Source organism: Dendrobates tinctorius, unplaced genomic scaffold (genome assembly GCF_039654945.1).
Source record: "Dendrobates tinctorius isolate UK_male_01 unplaced genomic scaffold, ASM3965494v1 ptg000187l, whole genome shotgun sequence".
Lineage (NCBI taxonomy): Eukaryota > Metazoa > Chordata > Amphibia > Anura > Dendrobatidae > Dendrobates > Dendrobates tinctorius.
The window spans coordinates 2,964,591-2,987,640 of record NW_027361854.1 but is presented as its reverse complement, the minus strand read 5'-3'; the positions used below and the strand labels follow the sequence as shown (position 1 = coordinate 2,987,640).

General features: G+C 43.0%; 1 protein-coding gene across 3 annotated transcripts in view; it reads left to right on the top strand.

Moving 5' to 3' along the window:
• SARNP (SAP domain containing ribonucleoprotein) overlaps positions 1–23,050 on the top strand; it is a 156,845-nt gene that overhangs the window by 59,965 nt on the left and 73,830 nt on the right. For all 3 annotated transcript variants that reach the window (XM_073552229.1, XM_073552228.1, XM_073552230.1), the window contains exons 5-9: positions 16,080–16,134; positions 22,108–22,181; positions 22,308–22,336; positions 22,464–22,489; positions 22,815–22,883. In XM_073552229.1, coding sequence (XP_073408330.1) covers positions 16,080–16,134; positions 22,108–22,181; positions 22,308–22,336; positions 22,464–22,489; positions 22,815–22,883 — 253 coding nt within the window. The remainder of the gene's footprint in view (positions 1–16,079; positions 16,135–22,107; positions 22,182–22,307; positions 22,337–22,463; positions 22,490–22,814; positions 22,884–23,050) is intronic.

The window sequence follows — 23,050 nt, the reverse complement described above, 5'->3', positions numbered from 1 at the left end:
CATCCTCCATTGGGCCGAGAAGAAAATTGGACGGCAGATTCTCTCAGTCGCCAAGGCATCGCCTCGGGAGAGTGGTCCCTTCATCCGGAAGTCTTTCAGCAGATTTGTTATTGTTGGGGGACTCCGGATGTGGATCTCATGGCCTCAAGACTAAACAACAAGGTTCCTTGGTTCGTTGCCCGATCACGAGATCCTTGCGCCATCGGAGCGGACGCCCTAGTTCTGCCATGGCACCGGTTCCCGTACATCTCCCCCCCCCCCCCCCTCCTCTTTCCTTGCTTCCGAGGGTCATCAAAAAGATCAGAATGGAGGGAGTACCAGTGATCCTAGTCGCGCCTGATTGGCCGCGCCGAGCATGGTGTGCAGAACTAATACAACTGGTCGCCGACGTCTCCTGGCGACTTCCAGATCGCATGGATCTCCTTTCGCAGGGCCCGAGTTTCCACCAGAACTCCGAGGTCCTGTCTTCGATGGCGTGGCCGTTGAATCCTGGTTTTTACCACAGGCTCAGTTCTCTCACGACGTGATTTCCACCATGATTAGCGCTAGGAAGCCTGTGTCCATGCACATCTATTACCGCACCTGGCAAAACCTTTTTTCGCGGTGCAAGGATCATGGTCGATCACCTCTGGTGTTTCTTCATTCCAGCCATATTGGAATTCCTTCAATCTGAATTAAAATCAAGCCTCACGCTTAGTTCGCTCAAGGGCCAAAGTTCGGCCTTGTCAATACTTTTACGCATAATTGCCACCAAACTTCAGTTCAAGACGCTCATTCTGGGAGTTTCCCTTGTGGCGCCTTCTTATAGAAGGCCATTGGAATCATGGGACCTTAACCTGGTTCTTGGGGCCTTACAGGAGGCTCCTTTCGAACCGCTGCAGGACGTGTCACTGTCCGTCCTCTCTTGGAAGGTGGTCTTTTACTGGTAATTACGTCAATCAGACGAGTTTCTGAATTGGCAGCCCTGTCCTGCCGTTCTCCGTTCCTGAATTTTCATCAGGAAAAGGTAGTTCTCAGGACATCCCTGTCCTTCCTGCCCAAGGTCATCTCCTCTTTCCATCTCGATGAGAAAATTGTTTTGCCTTCCTTTTTGTCCGGCGCCAGTCCATCACATTCAGAAAGCCCTCCACACCCTGGATGTGGTTAGGGCGATGAGACGGTATATCTCGTGGACAGCTCCCTTCCTTAAGTCAGATGCCCTGTTCATGCTTCCAGAGGGGCATAGGAAGGGTCTAGCTGCGTTAAAACCACGCTAGCCAAGTGGATTTGCTTGGCGATTCATGAATCCTACTTTGTCAGGAACGCGCCTGTCTCAGCGGGGATTAAGGCGCACTCTACCCGGTCAGTGGGCGCCTCTTCGGCCATTCGACACCAGGCCTCGGCAGAACAGGCCTGCAAGGCTGTGACTTGGTCCAGTCTGCATACTTTTTACAAAACATTACCAAATTCATTCTCAGGCCTGTCCACAAGGCTTCGACTTGGTCCTGCCTGCATACCTTTACAAACATTGCTTAATTCATTCTCAGGCCTCTGCGGATGCAGCTCTCGGCAGACGCAATCGGCAGTACCTCAATGGTACATGGGGTATTAGCAGATGTGTGCTCCCCACCCAGGGACTGCTTTAGGACGTCCCACTGTCTCTCTGTCCCCAAATGAGGCGTAGGAGAAATAGGGATTTTTCTGTACTCACCGTAAAATCCTTTTCTCCGAACCAATCATTGGGGTACACAGCACCCACCCTGTTTAGCCTATTAGCTCACTGTAGCATTCTTAGGCTTTGACTTAGTTATAGTTGACTGTTTATGCTCCTACTTTTTTCACCGAACTGGAGAAGTTCCAGCCAGCGAGAGGGTGTATACTGCAGGGGAGGAGCTAACTTTTTTCTGGTTTACTTAGTGTCCTCCTAGTGGCAGCAGCATAACACCCACTGTCTTTGTCCCCCAATGATTCGCTCGGAGAAAAGGATTTTACGGTGAGTACACAAAAATCCCTATTTTTCTGATTATAAAGACACGCTTTTTTTCCCCAAAATTTTTATTTGGGAAATAAGTGTGTCTTATAATGCAGATATATCTTACTGGCCGCGGTGAAGCAGGGTCGTGGCTGGAAGAGGAAAGAGTGGAGTGGTGCTGCAGGCCGCAGGCTGGGATGAGGGGGTGTTCGGATGTGTGGCGCGCTGCTGCGGGGGCTCTGCCAACACTTTGTGAAAGGCTAAAGCCCCCACAGTTCCATGGTTTACTATGTGGTGGACTCTGAGAAAATGGCTGCCGGGTTCAGTGCATGTGCAGATGGAGATCTATATCTATCTCTCTCTCTATGTATATGTGTGTGTGTGTATATATATATATATAATTTTTAGTTATATTTGCTTTTTTGATTTTTTTTTTCATAGAATATGAATGATCACACCTAAACTTTTTCTCCACTCATGGTTAGTGGTTGGGTGAAGCCATTTATTGTTAAACTGCTGTGTTTTCTCGGTTTTTTTTTTTATTTTTTTTCCCATAATGACAACTCAAAATATCCAAATGACCCTGATGAAAAGTTCAGATACCCTAGTGATTTTGGCCTGATAACAGGCACAGAAGTTGCCACAAATGGGTTTGAATGGCTATTCAAGGTAACATCCTCACCTGTGAATTGTTTGCTTGTAATCAGTGTGTGTGCATAAAAGCTGAGTGAGTTTCTGGGATCCAGACAGACTCTTGCATCTTTCATCCAGCCACTGACATTTCTGGATTGTGAATCATGGGGAAAGCAAAAGAATTGTCAACGGATCTGCCTGAAAATGTAGTTAAACTGTATAAAACAGGAAAGGGATACAAAAAGATATCCAAGGATTTGATAATGTCAGTCAGCAGCCTTCAGACTGTGATTAACAAATGGAAAATCAGGTTCTCTGTAAAAATAAAACCACGGTCAGATAGACACAAAAATTTTGTCCACAACTGCCAAGAAAATAGTTTGGGATGCAAAGAAAAACCCACAAATAACATCAGCTGAAATACTGGACTCTGATAACTAGCGTTGTGGCTTTTTCAAGATGCACAGTAAGTAGGCACTTGAATAAAAATGGGCTGCATGGTAGAGTCGCCAGAAGAAAGCCATTACTGTGCAAATGTCACAAGGTATCTCACCTACAATATGCAAAACTGCACAAAGAAAAGGCTCAAAACTTCTGGAATGAGGTAATTTGGAGTGGTGAGACCAAAATTGAACTTTTTGGCCACAACCATAAACGATACATTTGGAAAGAGGTAAACAAGACCTATGATGAAAGGAACACCATTCCTACTGTAAATCACGGAGGCGGATCGCTGATGTTTTGGGGATGTGTGAGCTACAAAGGCACAGGAATCTTGGTCGTAGTTGAAGGAAAGATGAATGCAGCATGTTTTCAGCAAATACTGGAGGCAAATTTGCAGTCATCAGCCCGGAAGCTGCGCATGGGACGTACTTGTACGTTCCAACATGACAATGATCCAAAACACAAGGCCAAGTCGACCTGTCATTGGCTACAGCAGAACAAAGTGAAGGTTCTGGAGTGGCCATCTCAGTCTCCCGACCTCAATATCATTGAGCCACTCTGGGGAGATCTCAAGCACACAGTTCATGCTAGACAGCCCAGGAATTTACAGGAACTGGAGGTTTTTTGCCAAGAAGAGTGGGCAGCTTTACCATCTGAGAAAATAACGAACCTCATCCACAGCTACCACAAAAAACTTCAAGCTGTCATTGATGTTAGAGGGGGCAATACACGGTATTAAGAAATGGGGTATGTGAACTTTTGATCAGGGTCATTTTGGATGTTTCGGGTTGTCATTATGATTTAAAAAGAGAAAACACAGTAGTTTGACAATAAATGGCTTCGCCCAACCACTAACCATTAGTGGAGAAAAAGTTTTGGTGTTATTCATATTCTCTGAAAAAAGGCCAAGAAAGCAAAAATTCTGCCGGGGTATGTAAACTTTTGCGCACAAAGGTGTATGTATGTGTATCCCATCTGAGCTCCTGAGATTTTGATGCCGAGATCTCCATCTGCGCATGCCCCGGCAGCCATTTTCCTGGAGTCCACCGTACAGTAAACCATGTAAGTGCGGGGGGCTCTGGGCTTTCACAAAATGTCGGCAGAACCACCACACCACCGAACACCTGCAGCGGCGCACATTGGAACACCCCCTCATCCCAGCCTGCAGCAACGCTCCACTCTGCCTCCTCCAGCAGCGACACTCGGACTCTGCTTCATTGCAGCCACCACTCCCGTAAGCAATAAGACGCATGGATTATAAAAAGAGCCACTATATATTAAAAAAAAGTGTTCCTATTTTTCTCCTCAAAATTTGGGGTTCGACTTATAATCCGCAAAATGTATATGTATGTATATGTGTGTGTATATGTGTAATATATAATATAATCCTAAGAGAGATTTGGAGACCTGTTAAAGAATACAATGGTGAAAAACACATCCCATCTAATAGTGTAGAAGCAGACCTTATTTTTCCATTTTACCTTAATGGACCTCTAGTATCCTTTTTAAAATTAGTGTGCCTCCCTACTGAACATTTGCTGCGATGATTGCCACCTCAAATTAGAGGATTCACTCTTTCAATCCCTTGCATGGAAAATCCTGAGGGATCTCGTTATGAATCAATGTAAAATTAAATGGCAGATACATTATATATTACAAATCGATGTATCAATTGTAATACAACTCTTGTTATATATTTGGCATCCTGCCATATTAGCAGGTTACAATATGTGGAGTGTACTACTGGAACCCCATTATCTACCAATGTCCTTTTTTTGGGACGCCTAATCTTTTGCTTCTAGCAACTAAGATTTTATAATTAAGTCCAATTTTTTTGTGTTGTGTTTGTAAAATGAATGTTTTCAAAACAGGAAATCATGTCATTGTCATTTTTAATTGAATATTCTTCCACCCAGAGCGCTTTCAAAGCACCTATTTTCGAGGTTTTTTCAAAATTAGGATCATAAGTTGAAATTATTTAAAATCACAGTTCTGTGATCACAAAGTTATTAGAACTATTGTTTATACTTGAAGGAAGGTATATAATGCAATGGCATTGTTGTAGATTTACCAAGGCCAGAGTTATATTCAAGTGAAATTGCCGTCCCATTTTTGGGACTTTGGCAGAATGCACTATTTTCGATGTTTTTGTTTTTTTACATGGAAATTTTTGTTTGATTCACTAGTTTTTATACATAACCCTAAATCATTTACAACTGATATGGCAGGCAGAGGTCTTTTTAGTTTCATTTCTTCCTTCTTACCAGATAGTCTGGAAATCCCTCACCCCTCCAACCCCCTTCCCCAGTACCTTTCTGACTATATATGCTTTGTGAAACCTGATATCTCAGCTGTACTGGAGACACTCAGGAGAACAGACCCTGTAACTTGCTGGCTTGTCAGACATTGTTTACGATCACATCACAGTATATAAGGTTGGTATTTTGTTTTTATTCATCATAATTGTTTATTTAGCTTGTTTTATGAATGGATAGTGAAATGTGAAATATATTTTTATATATATATATTTAAAATATATATTTTTATCTATAGTTTTCTAAATGTTACTATACTAATTTTTGTTTTTGTTGTATCAGCAGTAAGAACATGGCATATAGATATAAAAGAGGACTTACTGTTATTATTATTATTTGTGGTTATAGCGCCATTTATTCCATGGCGCTTTACATGTAAGGAGGGGTATACATAAAAACAAGTACAGTAATGTTAAACAATACAAGTCATAACTGGTACAGGAGGAGAGAGGACCCTGCCCGCAGAGGCTCACAATCTACAAGGGATGGGTGAAAATACAGTAGGCGAGGGTAGAGCTTGTCATGCATCGGTTTGGTCGATCGGTGGTTACTGCAAGTTATAGGCTTGTCGGAAGAGGTGGGTCTTCAGGCTCTTTTTGAAGGTTTCGATGGTAGTTGAGAGTCTGATATGTTGTGGTAGAGCGTTCCAGAGTAGGGGTGATGCGCGAGAGAAATCTTGTATGCGATTGTGGGAAGAGGAGATAAGAGGGGAGTAGAGAAGGAGATCTTGTGAGGATCGGAGGTTGCGTGCAGGAAAGAACCGGGAGACGAGGTCACAGATGTATGGAGGAGACAGGTTGTGGATGGCTTTGTATGTCATGGTTAGGGTTTTGTACTGGAGTCTCTGGGCAATGGGGAGCCAGTGAAGGGATTGACAGAGGGGAGAAGCTGGGGAATAGCGGGGGGACAGGAGGATTAGTCGGGCAGCAGTGTTTAGAATAGATTAGAGGGGTGCGAGAGTGTTCGAGGGGAGGCCACAGAGCAGGAGGTTGCAGTAGTCAAGGCGAGAGATTATGAGGGCATGGACTAGGGTTTTTGCAGATTTTTGGTTGAGGAATGAACGGATTCGTGAAATATTTTTGAGCTGAATTCGGCAGGAAGTGGAAAGGGCTTGGATATGTGGTTTGAAGGAGAGATCAGCGTCAAGGATTACCCCGAGGCAGCGAGCTTGTGGGACTGGGGAGAGTGGGCAGCCATTTACTGTAATGGATAGGTTTGTTGGGGGGGTGTCACGTGAGATGGGGGAAAGATGATGAATTCTGTTTTGTCCATGTTAAGTTTCAGAAATCTAGCAGAGAAGAAGGATGAAATAGTGGACAGACATTGAGGGATTCTGGTTAGTAGGGAGGTGATATCTGGTCCAGAGATGTAGATCTGTGTGTCATCAGCATAGAGATGATACTGAAATCCATGAGCTTCTATGAGCTGTCCCAGGCCAAAGGTGTAAATGGAGAAGAGCAGGGGTCCTAGGACTGAACCTTGTGGGACTCCGACAGATAGGGGGCGAGGTGAAGAGGTGGTGTGTGAGTGGGAGACGCTGAATGTCCGGTCTGTTAGGTATGATGAGATCCAGGATAGGGCCAAGTCTGTGATGCCAAGGGATGAGAGGGTCTGTAATAATAGCGAATGGTCCACTGTGTCAAAGGCAGCCGACAGGTTCAGGAGGAGGAGGACAGAGTAGTGTCGCTTGCTCTTGGCTGTTAAGAGGTCATTGGTGACCTTAGTAAGGGCAGTTTCAGTGGAGTGGTGTGACCGGAAGCCAGATTGTAAGCGGTCGAAGAGGGAGCAAGAAGAGAGATGGGAGGACAGTTCAAGGTAGACGTGTTGTTCCAGTAGCTTGGAGGCATAGGGGAGAAATGATATAGGGTGATAGCTAGATACAGAGGATGGGTCAAGAGAGGGCTTTTTGAGGATAGGTGTGATGGAGGCATGTTTAAAGCTTGAGGGGAAAACACCAGTTGTTAGTGATAGGTTGAAGAGATGGGTTAGGGTTGGGATGAAGACTGTGGTGAGGTTTGGGATGAAGTGGGAAGGGATCTGGTCAAGTGCACAAGTGGTGAGATGTGATCTTGAGAGTAGAGTGGAGAGTCAATCTTCTGTAATGGTGGAGAAGTTGGTTTTGGAGGTGGAGGGCTGGGAAGTCGGTAGGAGGGGCTCTGGGGGTTGTTGACCAAAACTGTCTCTGATGTTATCAAGCTTCTGCTTGAAAAATGAGACAAAGTCTTCAGCTGAGATGAGTGGGGAGGGAGGAGGTGCTGGGGGACGGAGGAGAGAATTGAAGGTGTTGAATAACTGTCTAGGGTTGTGAGACAGGGAGGATATGAGAGATGAGAAGTAGGTTTGTTTAGCTGTGGCGAGTGTGGTCTTGAAAGTAGTGAGGGACTGTTTGAATGCGATGAAGTGCTCGTTGGAGTGGGATCTTTTCCATCTGCGCTCAGCAGCCCTGGAAGCTCGCCTCAGTTCTTTGGTCAGGCTGGTGTGCCAGGGCCGTCTGTTGATTTTGCGAGCTTTGGTATGTGTAAGTGTGGCAGCAGATTCCAGAGCTACAGCTATTGTGGTGTTATATAGAGCAGCAGCGTCATCCGCATTGTGTAAGGAACTTATATCTGTGAGAGGGAGGAGGGATTTCTGCGAGGGTGTGAAAGTTTGTGGGGTGGGGATTGTAGACATGGAGTGTAGAGGGAAGAGAATGTGAGAAGGTTGTGGTCAGAGAGAGGAAGAGGTGAGTTAGAGAGGTTAGATATTGAGCAGAGGCGGGTGAAGATGAGGTCCAGTGTGTGGCCATCTTTGTGGGTGGCTGTAGAAGACCATTGAGTGAGGCTGAAGGAGGAAGTGAGAGATAGAAGTTTAGTGGAAGCTGAGAGGGAAGTGTCAATGGGGATGTTGAAGTCGCCCTTGATGATAGTAGGGATGTCCGCAGAAAGAAAATGAAGTGGTCAAAGAAGGTGGTGGCTGGCCCTGGGGGGCGGTAGATGACAGCCAGTTGGAGGGGGAGTAGATGCGCACAGAGTGCACCTCAAAGGAAGGGAGGGTAACAGAGGGTGGCAGTGGGATTGGGGTGAAGGAGCAGGTATCTGACAGGAGAAAACCAACTCCTCCGCCATGTTTGCTGCTGGGGCGAGGGGTGTGAGAAAGGTGGAAGCCACCATATGAAAGTGCAGCAGGAGAGGCTGTGTCAGAAGGGGTGAGCCAGGTTTCGGTGATGACGAGGAAGGAATGTTTGGTAGTAACAAAAAGATCATGGATGTAGGAAAGCTTGTTGCAGACAGAGCGAGCGTTCCACAGAGCTCCTGTTAGTGGGACTGGGGAAGCGGGGGCTGGGTGAATGGGTATAAGGTTGGAGTGGTTACGGAAGGTTGTGATAGAGCGTGGATGGGAGGTAGAAATGACTGTGGGAATGTGGTGAGGAGGACCAGGATTTGGAGAGATATCGCCAGCCGTGAGAAGGAGCAGAGAAAGTGTTAGCAGGTGGGAGCAGGAGAGGGAATGAGGGGGCTGTCTGTGTTTGGAGACAGAGGATTGTATGTTAAGGAACAGTTTTGAGGAGGAGGTGAGGTGGATGGGGAGAATTGAAGAAGAGATGAACAGTTCCTTACTAGGAGTAGGGATTAGGGGAATTAGCAGAAAGTGAAGGATTATTGGGGTGAAAGTGAAAACAAATAGAAACATTTACAGTGACTGTGTACAGTTACCTTCAGTTCCAATTCTGGTTTTAATTCTAAAATTTTTCTTCACACTTCTAGAACACACTTATAGGAATCACACTGCAGACTGAAGTCTATGCAGAGTTGGGCTATGCAATATATGTACAACTAAGTGCAGTCAGGTGTGAAGCAGAGAGGAGTGGTCTCTGCTCATCTTGGTCACAAAATTAAGAGTGTGATTAAATACTAGGATGAATGAGTGTTGATTAAATACTAGGTTATCTTGAGGAATTAGATGACCAAGAAGAGGAAGTTTCTGATGTTGAAGTAGTGATTGTGCCCCCTGACTCTGATGAGGCAAATGATGAGGAAGATTTTCAGGAAAATGAGCTTCTTGCTCATGAACTGAATGATGTAGCAGGAACTTTGGAGGTATTGCACACTTCAACAGAAATTGAAGAGGCTCCTAAGGTGGCATCAACTGTGAATTTACCATCCGCCTCAGCAGGAACTTCAAGTACCAGTAGCAGAAAACGACCAAGGAATCAAACTTCAAAACCAGTTGTGAGCAAGAAAAAAAAAAAAATTCAACAGAAATATTACAATGTGCAGCAACTCCAAAATGGAAAAAATGTCAACCAACATATTAAAGCAGTGCGGACCAGGATACGTCCGAAATAAGCAACATTTGTGACCTTTTAGAAAATAAAAATGAAGTTGAAGTATTTGAAGAGTTTTTTTCCTATGATATGGATATTATTTTGACCCAAAGCATGCTATATGCAAACCAAAAAAATAAACCCTCCTTTTCCTTCAGCGAGGAAGAATTACAAGTTTTCTTAGGCATATTATTACTGTCTGGATATCATTATCTCCCCCAAGAGGACATGTACTGGGAACAAGCTCAAGATGTGGGCGTTCCATTGGTGTACAAAGCAATGTCAAAGAACCGTTTTAGGGAAATTAAAAAAATATATACACCTAAATGACAATTCTAAAATTGACAAGTCTGACAAGATGTACAAAGTTAGTTTATTCTTTGAAGTCCTGGGGAAAGAATTCCTGAAATTTGGTGTATTCCAACAGGAACTTTCCTTAGATGAAATGATGGTCCGCTACTATGGCAAACACCCTACAAAAATGTACATGTGAGGTAAGCCAATAAAATTCGGCTACAAAATTTGGTGTCTGTGCAGTTCCAATGGCTACCTCTACAAATTTGTGCCATACTGTGGTAAGTCTGACAAAGAGGAAGGACCGTTAGGCTTGAAAGTAACTTCACAACTTACAAATGTAATTCCTAATTCCCAGTCATTCAGTTACAAGTTATTTTTTGACATTTTCTTTACAAGTATTGATGCTCTGGTGATGCTGAAAAACAAAAACATCCAAGCTACTGGCACTATGAGAGAAAATCGCACAAAACAGTGTCCTCTTATGCCAAGCAAGGAGATTGAAAAAGAGGATTTTGTGATTTCCGGTTTGATAAAGCAAATAACATTCTTGTGGTGATATGGAAGGATAATAAGGTTGTCAGGTTTGGCACGAACTTCAGCACAATAGAGCCTTTGTCAACAGCTCGTAGGTACTCTCAAAAACAGAAAAAACATGTCCAAATCTCAATGCTGCTGATGGTTCAGGAATATAATTCCCACATGGGGGGAGTTGATTTATTGGACAAACAAATCTCCCTGTGCCGTGTCAGAATCCGTTCCAAAAAGTGGTGGTGGTGGCCCCATTTCACTCAAATGATAGACATTGCCGTTGTCAACACCTGGAGGGCATATCAAAAGGCAAATCCAGAAGAAAGTGTGCCACTGCTAAGTGTAAGGAGGAAGATTGCATTGGCCTATCTAAGCAAAAGCACACAATCAACCCCAAAGCGATGTGGCCCTCAACGGAGTAAACTATTAGGTGGCCGAGTTTGTGATGACGCCAGATTTGATCCTGGTAATCATTTGATAGAGCCAATTGCTACACAAAGAAGGTGTGCTTTATGTAAGAAAAAAACAACCAGAATTTGCAAACGGTGTGATGTTCCCCTTCATGCTAAGTGTTTTGCTGTATTCCATTCCCCTGAGGTATTTGGAGAATTTTGTAATATAATATTTTGAAAAAAAAAAAGTGCATAAACTTATTGTTTGCATAATAGTTTGTAAGCAAAAAATTTAAAAAAATATAGTTGAATAAGTTCTATCTTTTCTGAGTTTTTGCTATCACTTTGTGCCAATGTCCCAAAATTGGGACGCCCTTTTCTGAAAAATCCGTACTTGTAAAAATTTGGCAAATTATGTTTCTAATTCATTAGGACCCAAATCATTAAAAATCTGTCATTTAAAAAAAAAAATGAAAATCACTAATTTGGCAAGTAATGGGTTAAAATCCGAATTAGACGTCATTAGAGATTGGAAGCAAACACGTGAGGTATCTGCCATTTCATTTAATTTTACATAGATTCATAAGTCTGATCCCTCAAGATTTTCCATGCAAGGGATTGAAAGCGTGAACCCTCCAATTTGAGGTGGTAATCATTGCTGCAATTGATCAGCAGGGAGGCATACTGGATTTTAAAATGGATACCAGAGTTCCTTAGGATTAAATAGAAAACAAGGTCTGTTTCTGCACTGTTAGCTGGGATGTGTTTTTCACCATTGTATTCTTTATTTTTAGTTATAGGTTTCCATATCTCTTTTGGGTTATATATAAACACTTATGACTCTCATAATCTTATTTTATATTAGAATTTCTCTATATTAGAATGTCATAATTTGCCCTGTTCCTGTAAGAGTTAACGTCTCACCTCATTTCCTTTCCCTCATTTCTCTTCATGGTGGTTTCATTGGTTTGTTACATGTATATATGTGTTACTTAGGAAACTCTAGCTATGCTGCGACTAAGAGCTCATATTGGATGGGTCAGAATTGCTTTCCTTTCCATGTGCTCGATGACGTTAACTTTTTCTGAAATGATGTGTTTTTGCTTATTTTCCAATTTTCCATCCACCTGAGCGTGCCGGATTTCTGCCGTTTTTTTTTTTTTTTTTTTACACATAAGTTCACGTATAAGTTTGTATATCAGAGAATAGAACATTTGGCACCTTGGAGAACAAGCTACCAAATATATCAACAAGTGTTTAAAGGGAACCCGGCACCAGGTTTTTGACCCCCTATTCTGAGAACAGCAAAATATAGAGACAGATACCTCGTTTCCAGCAATTTGCCTCTTACTGGGCTTCTTGCTATAGTTTTGAAAAAAAATGCTGTTTCGTCAGCATAAGATTATCATTAGGGGACTAGTAAACCTACTGCCAGGTAGTCAAGCATATTCAGGAGCCCTGTATAACCCCGCCCCACCACTGATTGGCAGCTTTCTGCCTATGCACTGTGTACACAGAAAGCTGCCAATCCAGTGGTGTGGGATAGGGTTATACAGACCTCAGCATTCAGAGAAATGGTAGGATCTGCAAAGGATAAAACAGGGATTTTGTCAAAGCTGCTTAAAGAAGCCCAGCAAGTGGCACATCGCTGGAATCGAGGTCTCTGCCCCTGCATCCCGTTTATCAGATAGTGTAGAAAGAAACTGGGTGACAGTCTACCTCTAATGATCAAATGCTCATTTTAATTTGACTATATAATCGTTTTTACATGGATATTTTTAGAGCCAGTGCCTCAGACTCATCAGGTCTAAAGGCCACCATACAAATTAGATCGCTGTCAGACAAACAGTGGTTCGGCCTTTCTTTTGGCCGACAGTCACCTCTGCCATCTTCCCATACACAGGAACGCTAGTTCGGCGGAGCGCTCCTTTGTTCTCGTTGAGAAAGTGGCTGGCTGACAAGTCTGGTGACAGGGCCTCTCTGGGAAACCATGCGATCACTGGTACGATGTCAGATCAATATATATTGGAGCCTCTGACAAGGCACGGGCAGATGTTTTTGGTTGGCTTCTGCCACTAATTCTATAGAAGAACATTACAGCATGGCCCACACAGCAGACTGCCAGCTTTGATTTCTGAAAATAGTGTAGTGTACAATACATACGAATGGGCTAAAAAAATGACTGTAAATGCAGCTGATATGCCAAACAGAATGTCATGCTCCGGCCTTTATCAACTAGGATAGGACCCGCATACGATTGCTTCCGGGCCTTGCACCTTAGCATTGTTACTATTACATCGCTCCATGCCCAGCATGGGATCAAGACCGAGAATTGCGGTAATTAACCACAATAATTTTAATTATCCACTTAAAAAAATGTCTACTTTGCAGTGCTATCAACATTTCTTCTTTTTCCCCATTACGAAGACTAGAGGCATAAACCTACCTGCATCGAGCTCCCCTTGGTAATTGTGAGCACAGTGCTGTATTCAGCAATTCCCCTAGTGCTACACTCATGTCCTCTAGGCTAGCTATTGCCCCACTAGTAAAGAAATGTCATGCTCCTGGGTGAAGGACTACATCCTCTCCAATCTCGCTAACATAGATGCTCATTCATTGTAAAATGAATCCGGGCACTTAGAAACAAAATTCATAATACAATTTTCCAATAGTTCTTTGTATGCAGAACATATATTTCCATCCTGGCTGCAATTGGCTACAGCAGAGACATGCTTTACTTTGCTGTAATTGGGTTCACTTTTTAAAAAAAAAAAAAAAGTTTGAGATGAAATGCTTTTTCATATTACAAAGTTACAACTGCTCTTGTTTCCTAACTGAGCACTAGATCTATGCATAGGCTTTTGTGGATTGCAATGTACAATTCCTACCTGAGCCTGGGTATTGCTCCTCTTCCCGATCTCCAGCAGGTGGCAGTATTTGCTCACTCTTTTTAATGAGCTGTCCTCAATAAAACTCTATACCTCATCTGTACGTTCTTTATTTCAGCCCTTCAGATATCAAAGAACCTGGAACTTTAATTCAAATGTGTGCAGATAATATGGCTATATAATGGGGATCTGAAATTAAAATCAAAAGTCCAAATAGCAAAGAAACTTGTAAAAGGGAATATGAGAAGTATATATGACTTGGTTACTATAGTGAGTGTAAGTAAAACCTGAGGACAATACATTTTAGCATTAGACACCTGACTTTTGTTCTTCTCCACACCAGACTTGTTTGGATTAAGCAAAAGTTCTGAATAAATTGCAGCTTTTCCTATGTGGCCATAGGTCTCCACATCATCAAAAGTGTAACTACCCCCAGGGGCAGAGAGAGTCTCTGTCCCCACAGTCTCATGTACCATTTGCTTCCATGGTTCCATGGAAAGATAAAATGTCGCTCCTTGCGATTAGCATTTTTAAGGCTTGTCTAGACTCTATACCGTGCCACCGCTGCTTTCCTGTTAACTAACTTCACTTAATCAGTGTCCCATTTCTGGTGCATTTATTATTTCCATTAGGTTGATGTTGGGAAAATAATTATTATAAAAAAAACATGTTTGATATTATTGAATATGTTAATCAAGTTTTTAGATTTCTCCGATACTAGGCTTGTATTGGAGGAGTGATGGGAGCTGTCCTAACCCTAGCAAGAACGTTAATGCTACTTTCATTCTCTGGCATTTTTACTCTCTAGGCATTGACACTTCCAGCTTTCTGCAGGTGACATTAAGTTCAGAAAATGATGGCCAACACATCTTTCTGTATAAGGTGGTCTTAAAAGGCATACATGGTGGTCTCATTGTCAAGTTGTTTGGAGTGACCTAATGTTACAAAAGCAGGGATGTAAAGAAAATTGCATGTTTATGCCTTTTGATGAGCCCTAAAATATACAGCAAGGATTGACTTCTCTGGGGTGTGTGGAATGGCACGTCCTGTCCTCTGACCCCACTGTGCTTCCTGTGAAAGCTGTTAAACCTTTTACTGCCCTATGGGAAAACCTCTTCCAGGATTTGGGAACAAAAGCATTGCATGGTTCCCCCTGAACGAGCACCTCTGTTTTTATGGGGCTCTTAAGATCCACACTTTATGGGAGAAGGCTTTTTTAAGGCCTGACACCACTTGACTTTCTTTTCCCTTTAAAGCATGGGAACTTCCTAGAAGGAAAAAAAAAACGATCTTGTGCCATCGCCATTGGGACAAGTGTGATGCTTTCATCCCTGGACTATAAATAGAGTTATTGCCCATTAAACATGTTTCCTCTTGGAAACACAATGCAGCTTCTCTATGAAAACTAGTAAGAAAGGGAAAAGGATGGTTATCCACAACGAACAATCAGATCACTGCTTTCACTTTAAGAACAGGTGGAATCTAAATGCTGATAGCACCCCCCGATACCACCCACCTCAAAACTTAGGAGGATGATCTCTATTAAACACATGTATGTACATACATAATGGCTTCATAGTCATTTATTTAGTCTGTGTCTTGTTAAGAGGGGCTACGTCAGATAACCAGGAATCTAAGGTTTGCTTTTCCAAGAAATTGATGACCTGAACGTGTATGAGCGGAATATTACAACCGATAATGTCAGTGCAACGTGTATGTACAATCTGCGTCATGCGTTGGAAATCCCCATGCTAGTCTTACGGTGATGACTACCTTAGGCCTGTTTCACACTTCAGTTGTTTGACGTCAGTTGCAAACCATCAAAGTGTGAAATAACGGATCCGTTTCCGCTTTGCAAAAAACGGAAGCACCGGATCCGCTGCAGCCGCTAAGTGCATGAAATTTAAAGGAACAGAGGTCTTCGCCTCTGCCAGAACGGCGTTTAGGGTTAAAATGCATGAAAGGCAAGATGTTCCGGGCATGCGCAGTTTAAAATAGCGGTTCCGCCGCTGAAAAAAAACGTTCCTTTGTCCGTCTACTCCAGACGCCGAACGCTAAAATTCAAACTGATCCGTCAAAAAACGGATGCAACAGACGACCATCAGTTAAAATCCGCCGCCAATGCAAGTCTATGGGGAAAAAAAAAAACGGATCCGCCAAAAATATGGCAGATCCGCTTTTTTCTAAAAACGGCCGAATTTGACGTCAAACAACTGAAGTGTGAAAGAGGCCTTAGGAGCTACTGCACTTTCTGTTGATTGTCATACCTCTGATGTACAAACCAAGTGATCTGTAAATCGCAATGTTATGTCCTTTTTTTTTACACAGAATAGAATCCGAGAAGAAGTTGGTGAAAATTATTAGTTCCGTTTCTCAAGCTGATGTAAGAAATATTTAATATCATTCCTATACTATCCAGAACATTATTTATCACTTTCTGATATTAGAAGGTTTTATAGTTTATTGTATATCTTTGTTTTGCTTGTTTTTTTTTTTTCCATTTTAATGATTAATATGCTTTTGATACATTGAACAACTTCTATTTCATTTAATTGTTTACTCTGTGTCCCATTTTATTCCTGACAGTGGGTCATGCTCTTGTTCCCTTCTTTTAAGGTACTGTCACACTTAGCGATGTACCAGCGATCCCGACCAGCGATATGACGCGGTCAGGATCGCTGGTGCATCGCTAAGTGGTCGCTAGTGAGCTGCCACACAGGCAGATCTCACCAGCGACATCGCAGGGGTCGGGGGTCGCTACTTACCTGTCACACCAGGCGATCCTGCGTCCTCCTGCCCGGCTCCACGCGTCACTCGTCGTTACAGCAGGAAGCGCCGCAGGAAGCTGACAACGAGAAACAGTCCAGCCTGTTCTCGCGCGGTCAGCGATAAGCAGCGGGGGAGCGGGTTGTAGGTTAGTATCAGACACAGCAATATCGCTAGCAATATCGCTATAACGTCACAAGTTATAGCGATATTGGTAGCGATATCTTTTAGTGTGACAGGCCCTTTAGTCAAAAAGGATAAAACTTAAAGGCGTTTTCAAGCGGGACAAGAATGTTTGGCTTCATTGTATATGACGTATAATGGCAATTATTAATATACTGATGTGCTGGTTTCTGCCCCCCTACTGCTGTCATGGCAGTTCCACTTCAGCATCGTCCTTTACACCAGAGGGTGATTGCTGTGTCAGCACATGTCAGTGATGCACATGCAATAAACCAGTCTGCAAACCCTGTTCATTGCTGACATGGTAAGTGCTCTCCTATGTGCAACCCCTAAATGGAATGGGTGTGGAAACCAGGACATCAAAGTAAAGATGGTGCCATAATATAACTGAAAAGGTGGCAAAGTTCCTCACGTTGTTTGGGTTAATTATGGCCCTTTGCTATAGACGAGTTAAACATAATATGTTTAAGAAAAAGTGAACGGCGTACGGGCCACAATTGGTCTGTGATAAAGCAAGCTGTTTACCATTTGTTGATTATGCTTTTTAAAGTTAATCTCGCCATAAAAATGCAGTCCAGTCTGCAGGCAGCATGTTATACAGTCGGGAACTGAGTAGATTGATATATAGTTTTGTGAGAAAAGATTCAGTATAACCTTTGTTTTTAATCCTATGCTCTTTCTTGGCTTTTTAGTCCAGTAGGCGGTCCTATCAGTGACTGACAGCTTTCTTTGTATAAATGCGCATCGAGATAGCTATCAGTCACTGATAGGACTGCCCACCTGACCATAAATCCTGGAAAGCACAGAGGATTAAAATACAGGGTATACTGAGTCTTCTCTAACAAAGCTATATTAATCTAGTTTGCTCCCCTAATCTATAACACGGTGCCCGCAAATTGGACTGCTTTTTCATGATGACAGATTCCCTTTAATTTGAAGAAATAAAGTTACAATGGTTTTAGCCATACTTGGCTCGCTGATCTCATTCCCTGTCTTGCACTGGTTCTGGCTCTGAAAGCTGCTATGCAACCATCTAATGCTGGGGTAGGTGATGAATTTCCATATTTTGCTTTGAGTTCTAATGGAGTAACGTTTGTACCTGTGAAGATTGACATGCTAGAGTAAGGAGACTTATAGGCCTTGCAGTGCTCCTCTGAGAAATTAAATAGGCACATTGCCTCTGCTCGTGTCATGTGGCAAGACTAGTTAAAGGGTCGAGATTGACTTTTAGGATTGCTACTTCCAATAGGTGGCACTAGAGTTCCAGCCCTTTTCCTCTCTTTATTTTGCTGTTGTATGATTAATCGTCGTCATGCTTTTCCTTTTATCCAATCACGTTATTCTGTAAATTTGTTTAGTTTCCCCTGTGTGGGGTATTGGGTAGATTATTGCCATACTGTTCTGTTAATTAATGCAGTTTGAAACACAAAAAAAATTCTTATTTCTACTCTGCTGGCTGTCATTTCTGCTGCAATATATCTAAATGGTAAATCAACTGATCCACCCTGCATGTATTCACTCCATTCACTGTTAGCAAGCAGCCTGAATGGTAGAACTCCCCACATCTGCTTGCTGTAATTTCTGCTGCAATATATCCAAATGGTACATCCCCATACTTCAGCTTGCTGTCTTTCTTCTGCTGCTTTACCATTTTGCGACATATTTTAATATGCCTGCTAAAGCTTTGGTATAATTCATTTGTTGCACTGTATTTAATACTTACTGTTTTATATCCGTGACTGATCTAGATATTATCAGGTGTAAGGTGCTATAGCAAATAGATGGAGCCTGGTCTCCTGCTTTTGATCATCTAACCACCCCCTGGTGTGCTGGCCCCAGCTGCCAAATTATACCAAACCAGCTCCCACAATCCCTTTCTCCTGACCTTGTAGTGTGGCCTATATATGTAGTAGTTCCTAAGGGGAAGCACGCAGTGAGGGGTGCACGCAGGCATCCCATAATCAAAGCATCACAGAAGCTAAGCATCAAGAAAATGACAGTTATACATGGCAGTTAATCAGGGCAGGAATCAGGTAACCCTCACTTTGCTCTCCCCTTTAGCCATGTGCTTTATTTCTATCCTCCTGTGCTCCCTTGCCATCCACATTCACCGCCCCATCCCTCCTCCATCAAGACTCATACACATCAGCCCCTCTATACTTCCCTCCCCCATGTACAGCTCCCAGGCACTCCTCACCTTCCTGAGAAACCTCAGCCCATCTTGCCCCAACACATCGCAGAAAAAAACTACTTGCAAATCCAACAACTATTTGCTCTTTATCTTCCTACTCCTACTGATTGCAGGGGACATCTCCCCCAACCCTGGTCCACCATCCCTCAACCCCTACCCTACCTCATATCCAAACCATAATAATTTTGTTAATATTATTGGCACTCCCTCATCTCCTTCTTTAAATTGTGCCCTCTAGAATCCACGGTCTGTTTGTAACAAGCTTCCTTTCCTGCACAACTACTTTCTGAACAACTCTCTTAATCTGTTGGCCCTCACTGAAACCTGTATTCAGGATTCTGACACTGTCTCTCCTGCTGCCATTTCCTATGGTTGCTTACAAATCTCTCATTCCACGAGACACACAAACAGACATGCTGGTGGAGTCGGCATACTCCTGTCCCCACAATGCACTTTCCAGGTCATTCCCCCAGTTGGCACTCTCATTCCCTTCCTTTTCAGGTACACACCATCAGGCTCTTCCGTCCCCTAGTAGCGGAATTTGCATATTCGTATTTCCCAGGGAGCAATGCACCTAGGATTTCACTGTGATTGAGCGCCTTTGCCGGCTGCCGCAGTGTTTTCTTTGACTGGTCTCCCTGAGGTCAGTGATTGTTTCGTGATGCTGGCTCACTTTACACATTTGATCCCATCACAGAAGAAGAAGTCTCCAGACTCCTCTCTTCCCCTCGTCCGACCACATGCACTACAGACCAATCTCCAATCTCCCCTTCATCTCCAAACTTTTGGAGCGCCTAATTTACTCCCGCCTTACCCGTTACCTCTCCACTCACTCCCTCCTAGACCCTTCACAGTCCGGCTTCCGCCCCCTACATTCGACTGAATCGGCACTCATCAAAGTGACCAATGACTTTCTGACAGCAAAACGTAACGGTGACCACTCTCTGCTCACTCTTCTTGACCTATCTGCAGCTTTCGACACTGTTGACCACCATCTCCTACTCTCTAGGCTCCAGTCACTAGGCATTAAGGACACTGCTCTCTCCTGGTTCTCTTCCTATCTTTCTGACCGCTCCTTCAGTGTTTTGTTCTCTGCATCCACGTCATCTCCTCTTCCTCTCGCTGTCGGGGTACCTCAGGGCTCATTCCTTGGCCCCCTTCTCTTCTCTCTCTACACGGCCCCAATTGGACAAACTATCAGCAGATTTGGCTTTCAGTACCATCTTTCTGCTGATGACACACAACTGTGTACGTCATTCCCCGACCTTACCCCCGCTGTACTACAGAACGCCAGTGACTGTCTTTCCACAGTCTCCAACATCATGGCCGCTCTCTATCTGAAACTCAACCTCTCCAAAACTGAGCTTCTTCTGCTCCCGCCGTCTACTAACCTCCCAAAATCTGACCTTTCCCTCTCCGTAGGTGGCACTATAATAACACCCCGGCAGCAGGTGCGCGGTCTGGGTGTTATGTTTAACACCAATCTCTCCTTCACATCCCATATACAATCTCTCTTGCCCGCTCTTGCCGCTTACACCTAAAGAACATCTCTAGAATCCGCCCTTTTCTCACCATGGAAACAACAAAAACCCTCACTGTAGCATTGATCCACTCCCGCCTGGATTACTGCAACGTTCTGTTAATTGGCCTCCCCGTTACTCGACTATCCCATCTCCAGTCCATACTTAATGCAGCAGCCAGGGTCATCTATCTGGCTAATCGGTACTTGGACGTGTCTGCTCTTCGCCAGTCCTTACATTGGCTGCCCATTCATTATAGGATCCAATTCAAACTACTTGTTCTCACCAGGGCTGTGGAGTCGGAGTCGTGGAGTTGGAGTCGGAGTCGGTGCTCATTTTGGTGGAGTCGGAGTTGGAGTCGGTATAAAATGGACCGACTCCGACTCCACGATGTGCTGAATATTTTTTCATAGGAGTTTGGGAAAGTTATGAAATGTCCTGTAAATGACTGTTCTATTCCTGATCTAAGGCTACATTCACACACAGCGTTTTTCCTGTGTTTTTTGAGGATACGTTTTTCAGCTGCAAAAGCTGATCATCTTTTTAAAAAACCGCATCACCTGAAAGGTTTTTGATCTCATAGATAATGTTTTCAATAGCAAAAGCAGATTAGAAATCTTCTCTATTATTATTATTATTTATTGTTATAGCGCCATTTATTCCATGGCGCTTTACATGTGAGGGGGGTATACATAAAAACAAGTACAATAATCTTAAACAATACAAGTCATAACTGGTACAGGAGGAGAGAGGACCCTGCCCGCGAGGGCTCACAATCTTCTCTATTTATCCATTTATCCATATCTGTCTATCCATTTATCCATATCGTATCTGTACCAAAAAGAATGAAAACCGGGTAGTACACCAATATATATTCTGTTCTATCTAAATATCTTGATTATTGGATCATAAAAATGATTAAATGTCTGAGGTTCACATTGTACTACAATAAATTTTTCACTTAAATATAAGCAATATGTGTGGGAGTCGGAGTCGTGGAGTCTGAGTTGGAGTCGGAGTCGGTGTAAGGGAAATTGAGGAGTCGGAGTCGCAGGTTTGGCTGACCGACTCCACAGCCCTGGTTCTCACCCACAAAGCTCTCCACAGTGCAGCACCCCCCCTACATCTCCTCCCTCATTTCTGTCTATCGGCCTAACCGACTGCTACGCTCTGCAGTCGACTTTCGACTAACCTCTGCACTCATCCGTACCTCCCACTCCCGACTCCAAGACTTCTCCCGCGCTGCGCCAATCCTCTGGAATGCTCTACCCCAAGAAATTAGGACTATCCACAATTTGCATAGTTTTAGGCGCTCCCTCAAAGCACATTTGTTCACAGCGGCCTATCACGTTCACTGATCAAAATCATTCTAAGTGTAAGTGTGCGTGTGTAGCCCATTCACTATCTCCATCCATCCTTCATTCCCTCAAGATGGCTGGACCTTCATTGTAAATACGCCATTGTAAATACACACTTGTACTTTGTATCTCCCCCACCTCATTGTAGATTGTAAGCTCTCACGAGCAGGGTCTTCTTATTTTGCTTTAATTATTGTATTGTTAATGTAGTTACTTATGACTTGTGTCTTTGAAACTGTTAAACTGTAAAGCGCTGCGGAATATGTTGGCGCTATATAAAGTATTAGTAATTATTATTATTATTATTATTATTATTATTATTATTACTATTATTACAGAAACTTCAGAAAAGAGCGGAGAGGTTCAGTGTTCCCGCCAGTGCAGACAGTAAGAAGGCAGCCCGGGCCATGCGGTAAATATGTATATTTTTTTTTGGGGAATTTATTTTTCCATAAGTTTAAGGATATTTGGCTGAAAACTCAATTTTGCATGAATGTCAACGTTCCTGATGTTTTTTTTTTTTATTTTCTATTTTAAGGTTTGGCCTTACAGCTACTGAGCAGACAGGTGGGTGATTTACAACAGACTTTTAGTACCATGATCATAAGGAAGAAAATTGTATAAGACTATACCCTCCTAGAAATTTGGCGTATTTTTTCATATTTTTGCTAACTTTATCCATGGTCCTTTTTAGGTCAGATCACAGGAGCAAAAACCACGGTAGGCTTCAGTTTTCAACCTGATTTTTTTTTTTTTTTTTTTTAAGAAAAATTTAACATTGCTATGAGTCTATATATTTTTCTCCATGTCTCCTCCAAGTTTGTAGTGATTTTGGTGTTACTCATTTCTGCTGATGTCACTTCACACTTCTGTCAGAAGATGAAATCATGGAGTGTAAAACAGTACAAATACTACATGCCTCACACACACATTAATGTGGAAATCAAAGTATTTACTGGAAGGTTTTAATTTCCAAGTGCTATTTTACTATTTACTATTCGGTCTGATATTGTATCTGGCATAATGTATAGTTAATTTCATCTAGGTAAACATGGATAAGCTGAAAGAAAGAGCTCAGAGATTTGGTCTCAGTGTTTCACCTGTCACAAAGAAGGTAAGTCCTATAAAAGGACCTGTAAAAGGTTTGGCTTCCATTAATCAACTAGGCAGGCTGTGATGAAATATGATGTAACTGAGATGCAGCAATATTGTTCATTTTGTTTAGTGTTAGTGAACCAAGATGCTATTTGACAACTGTACGTGACTGTTACCAAAATTTTT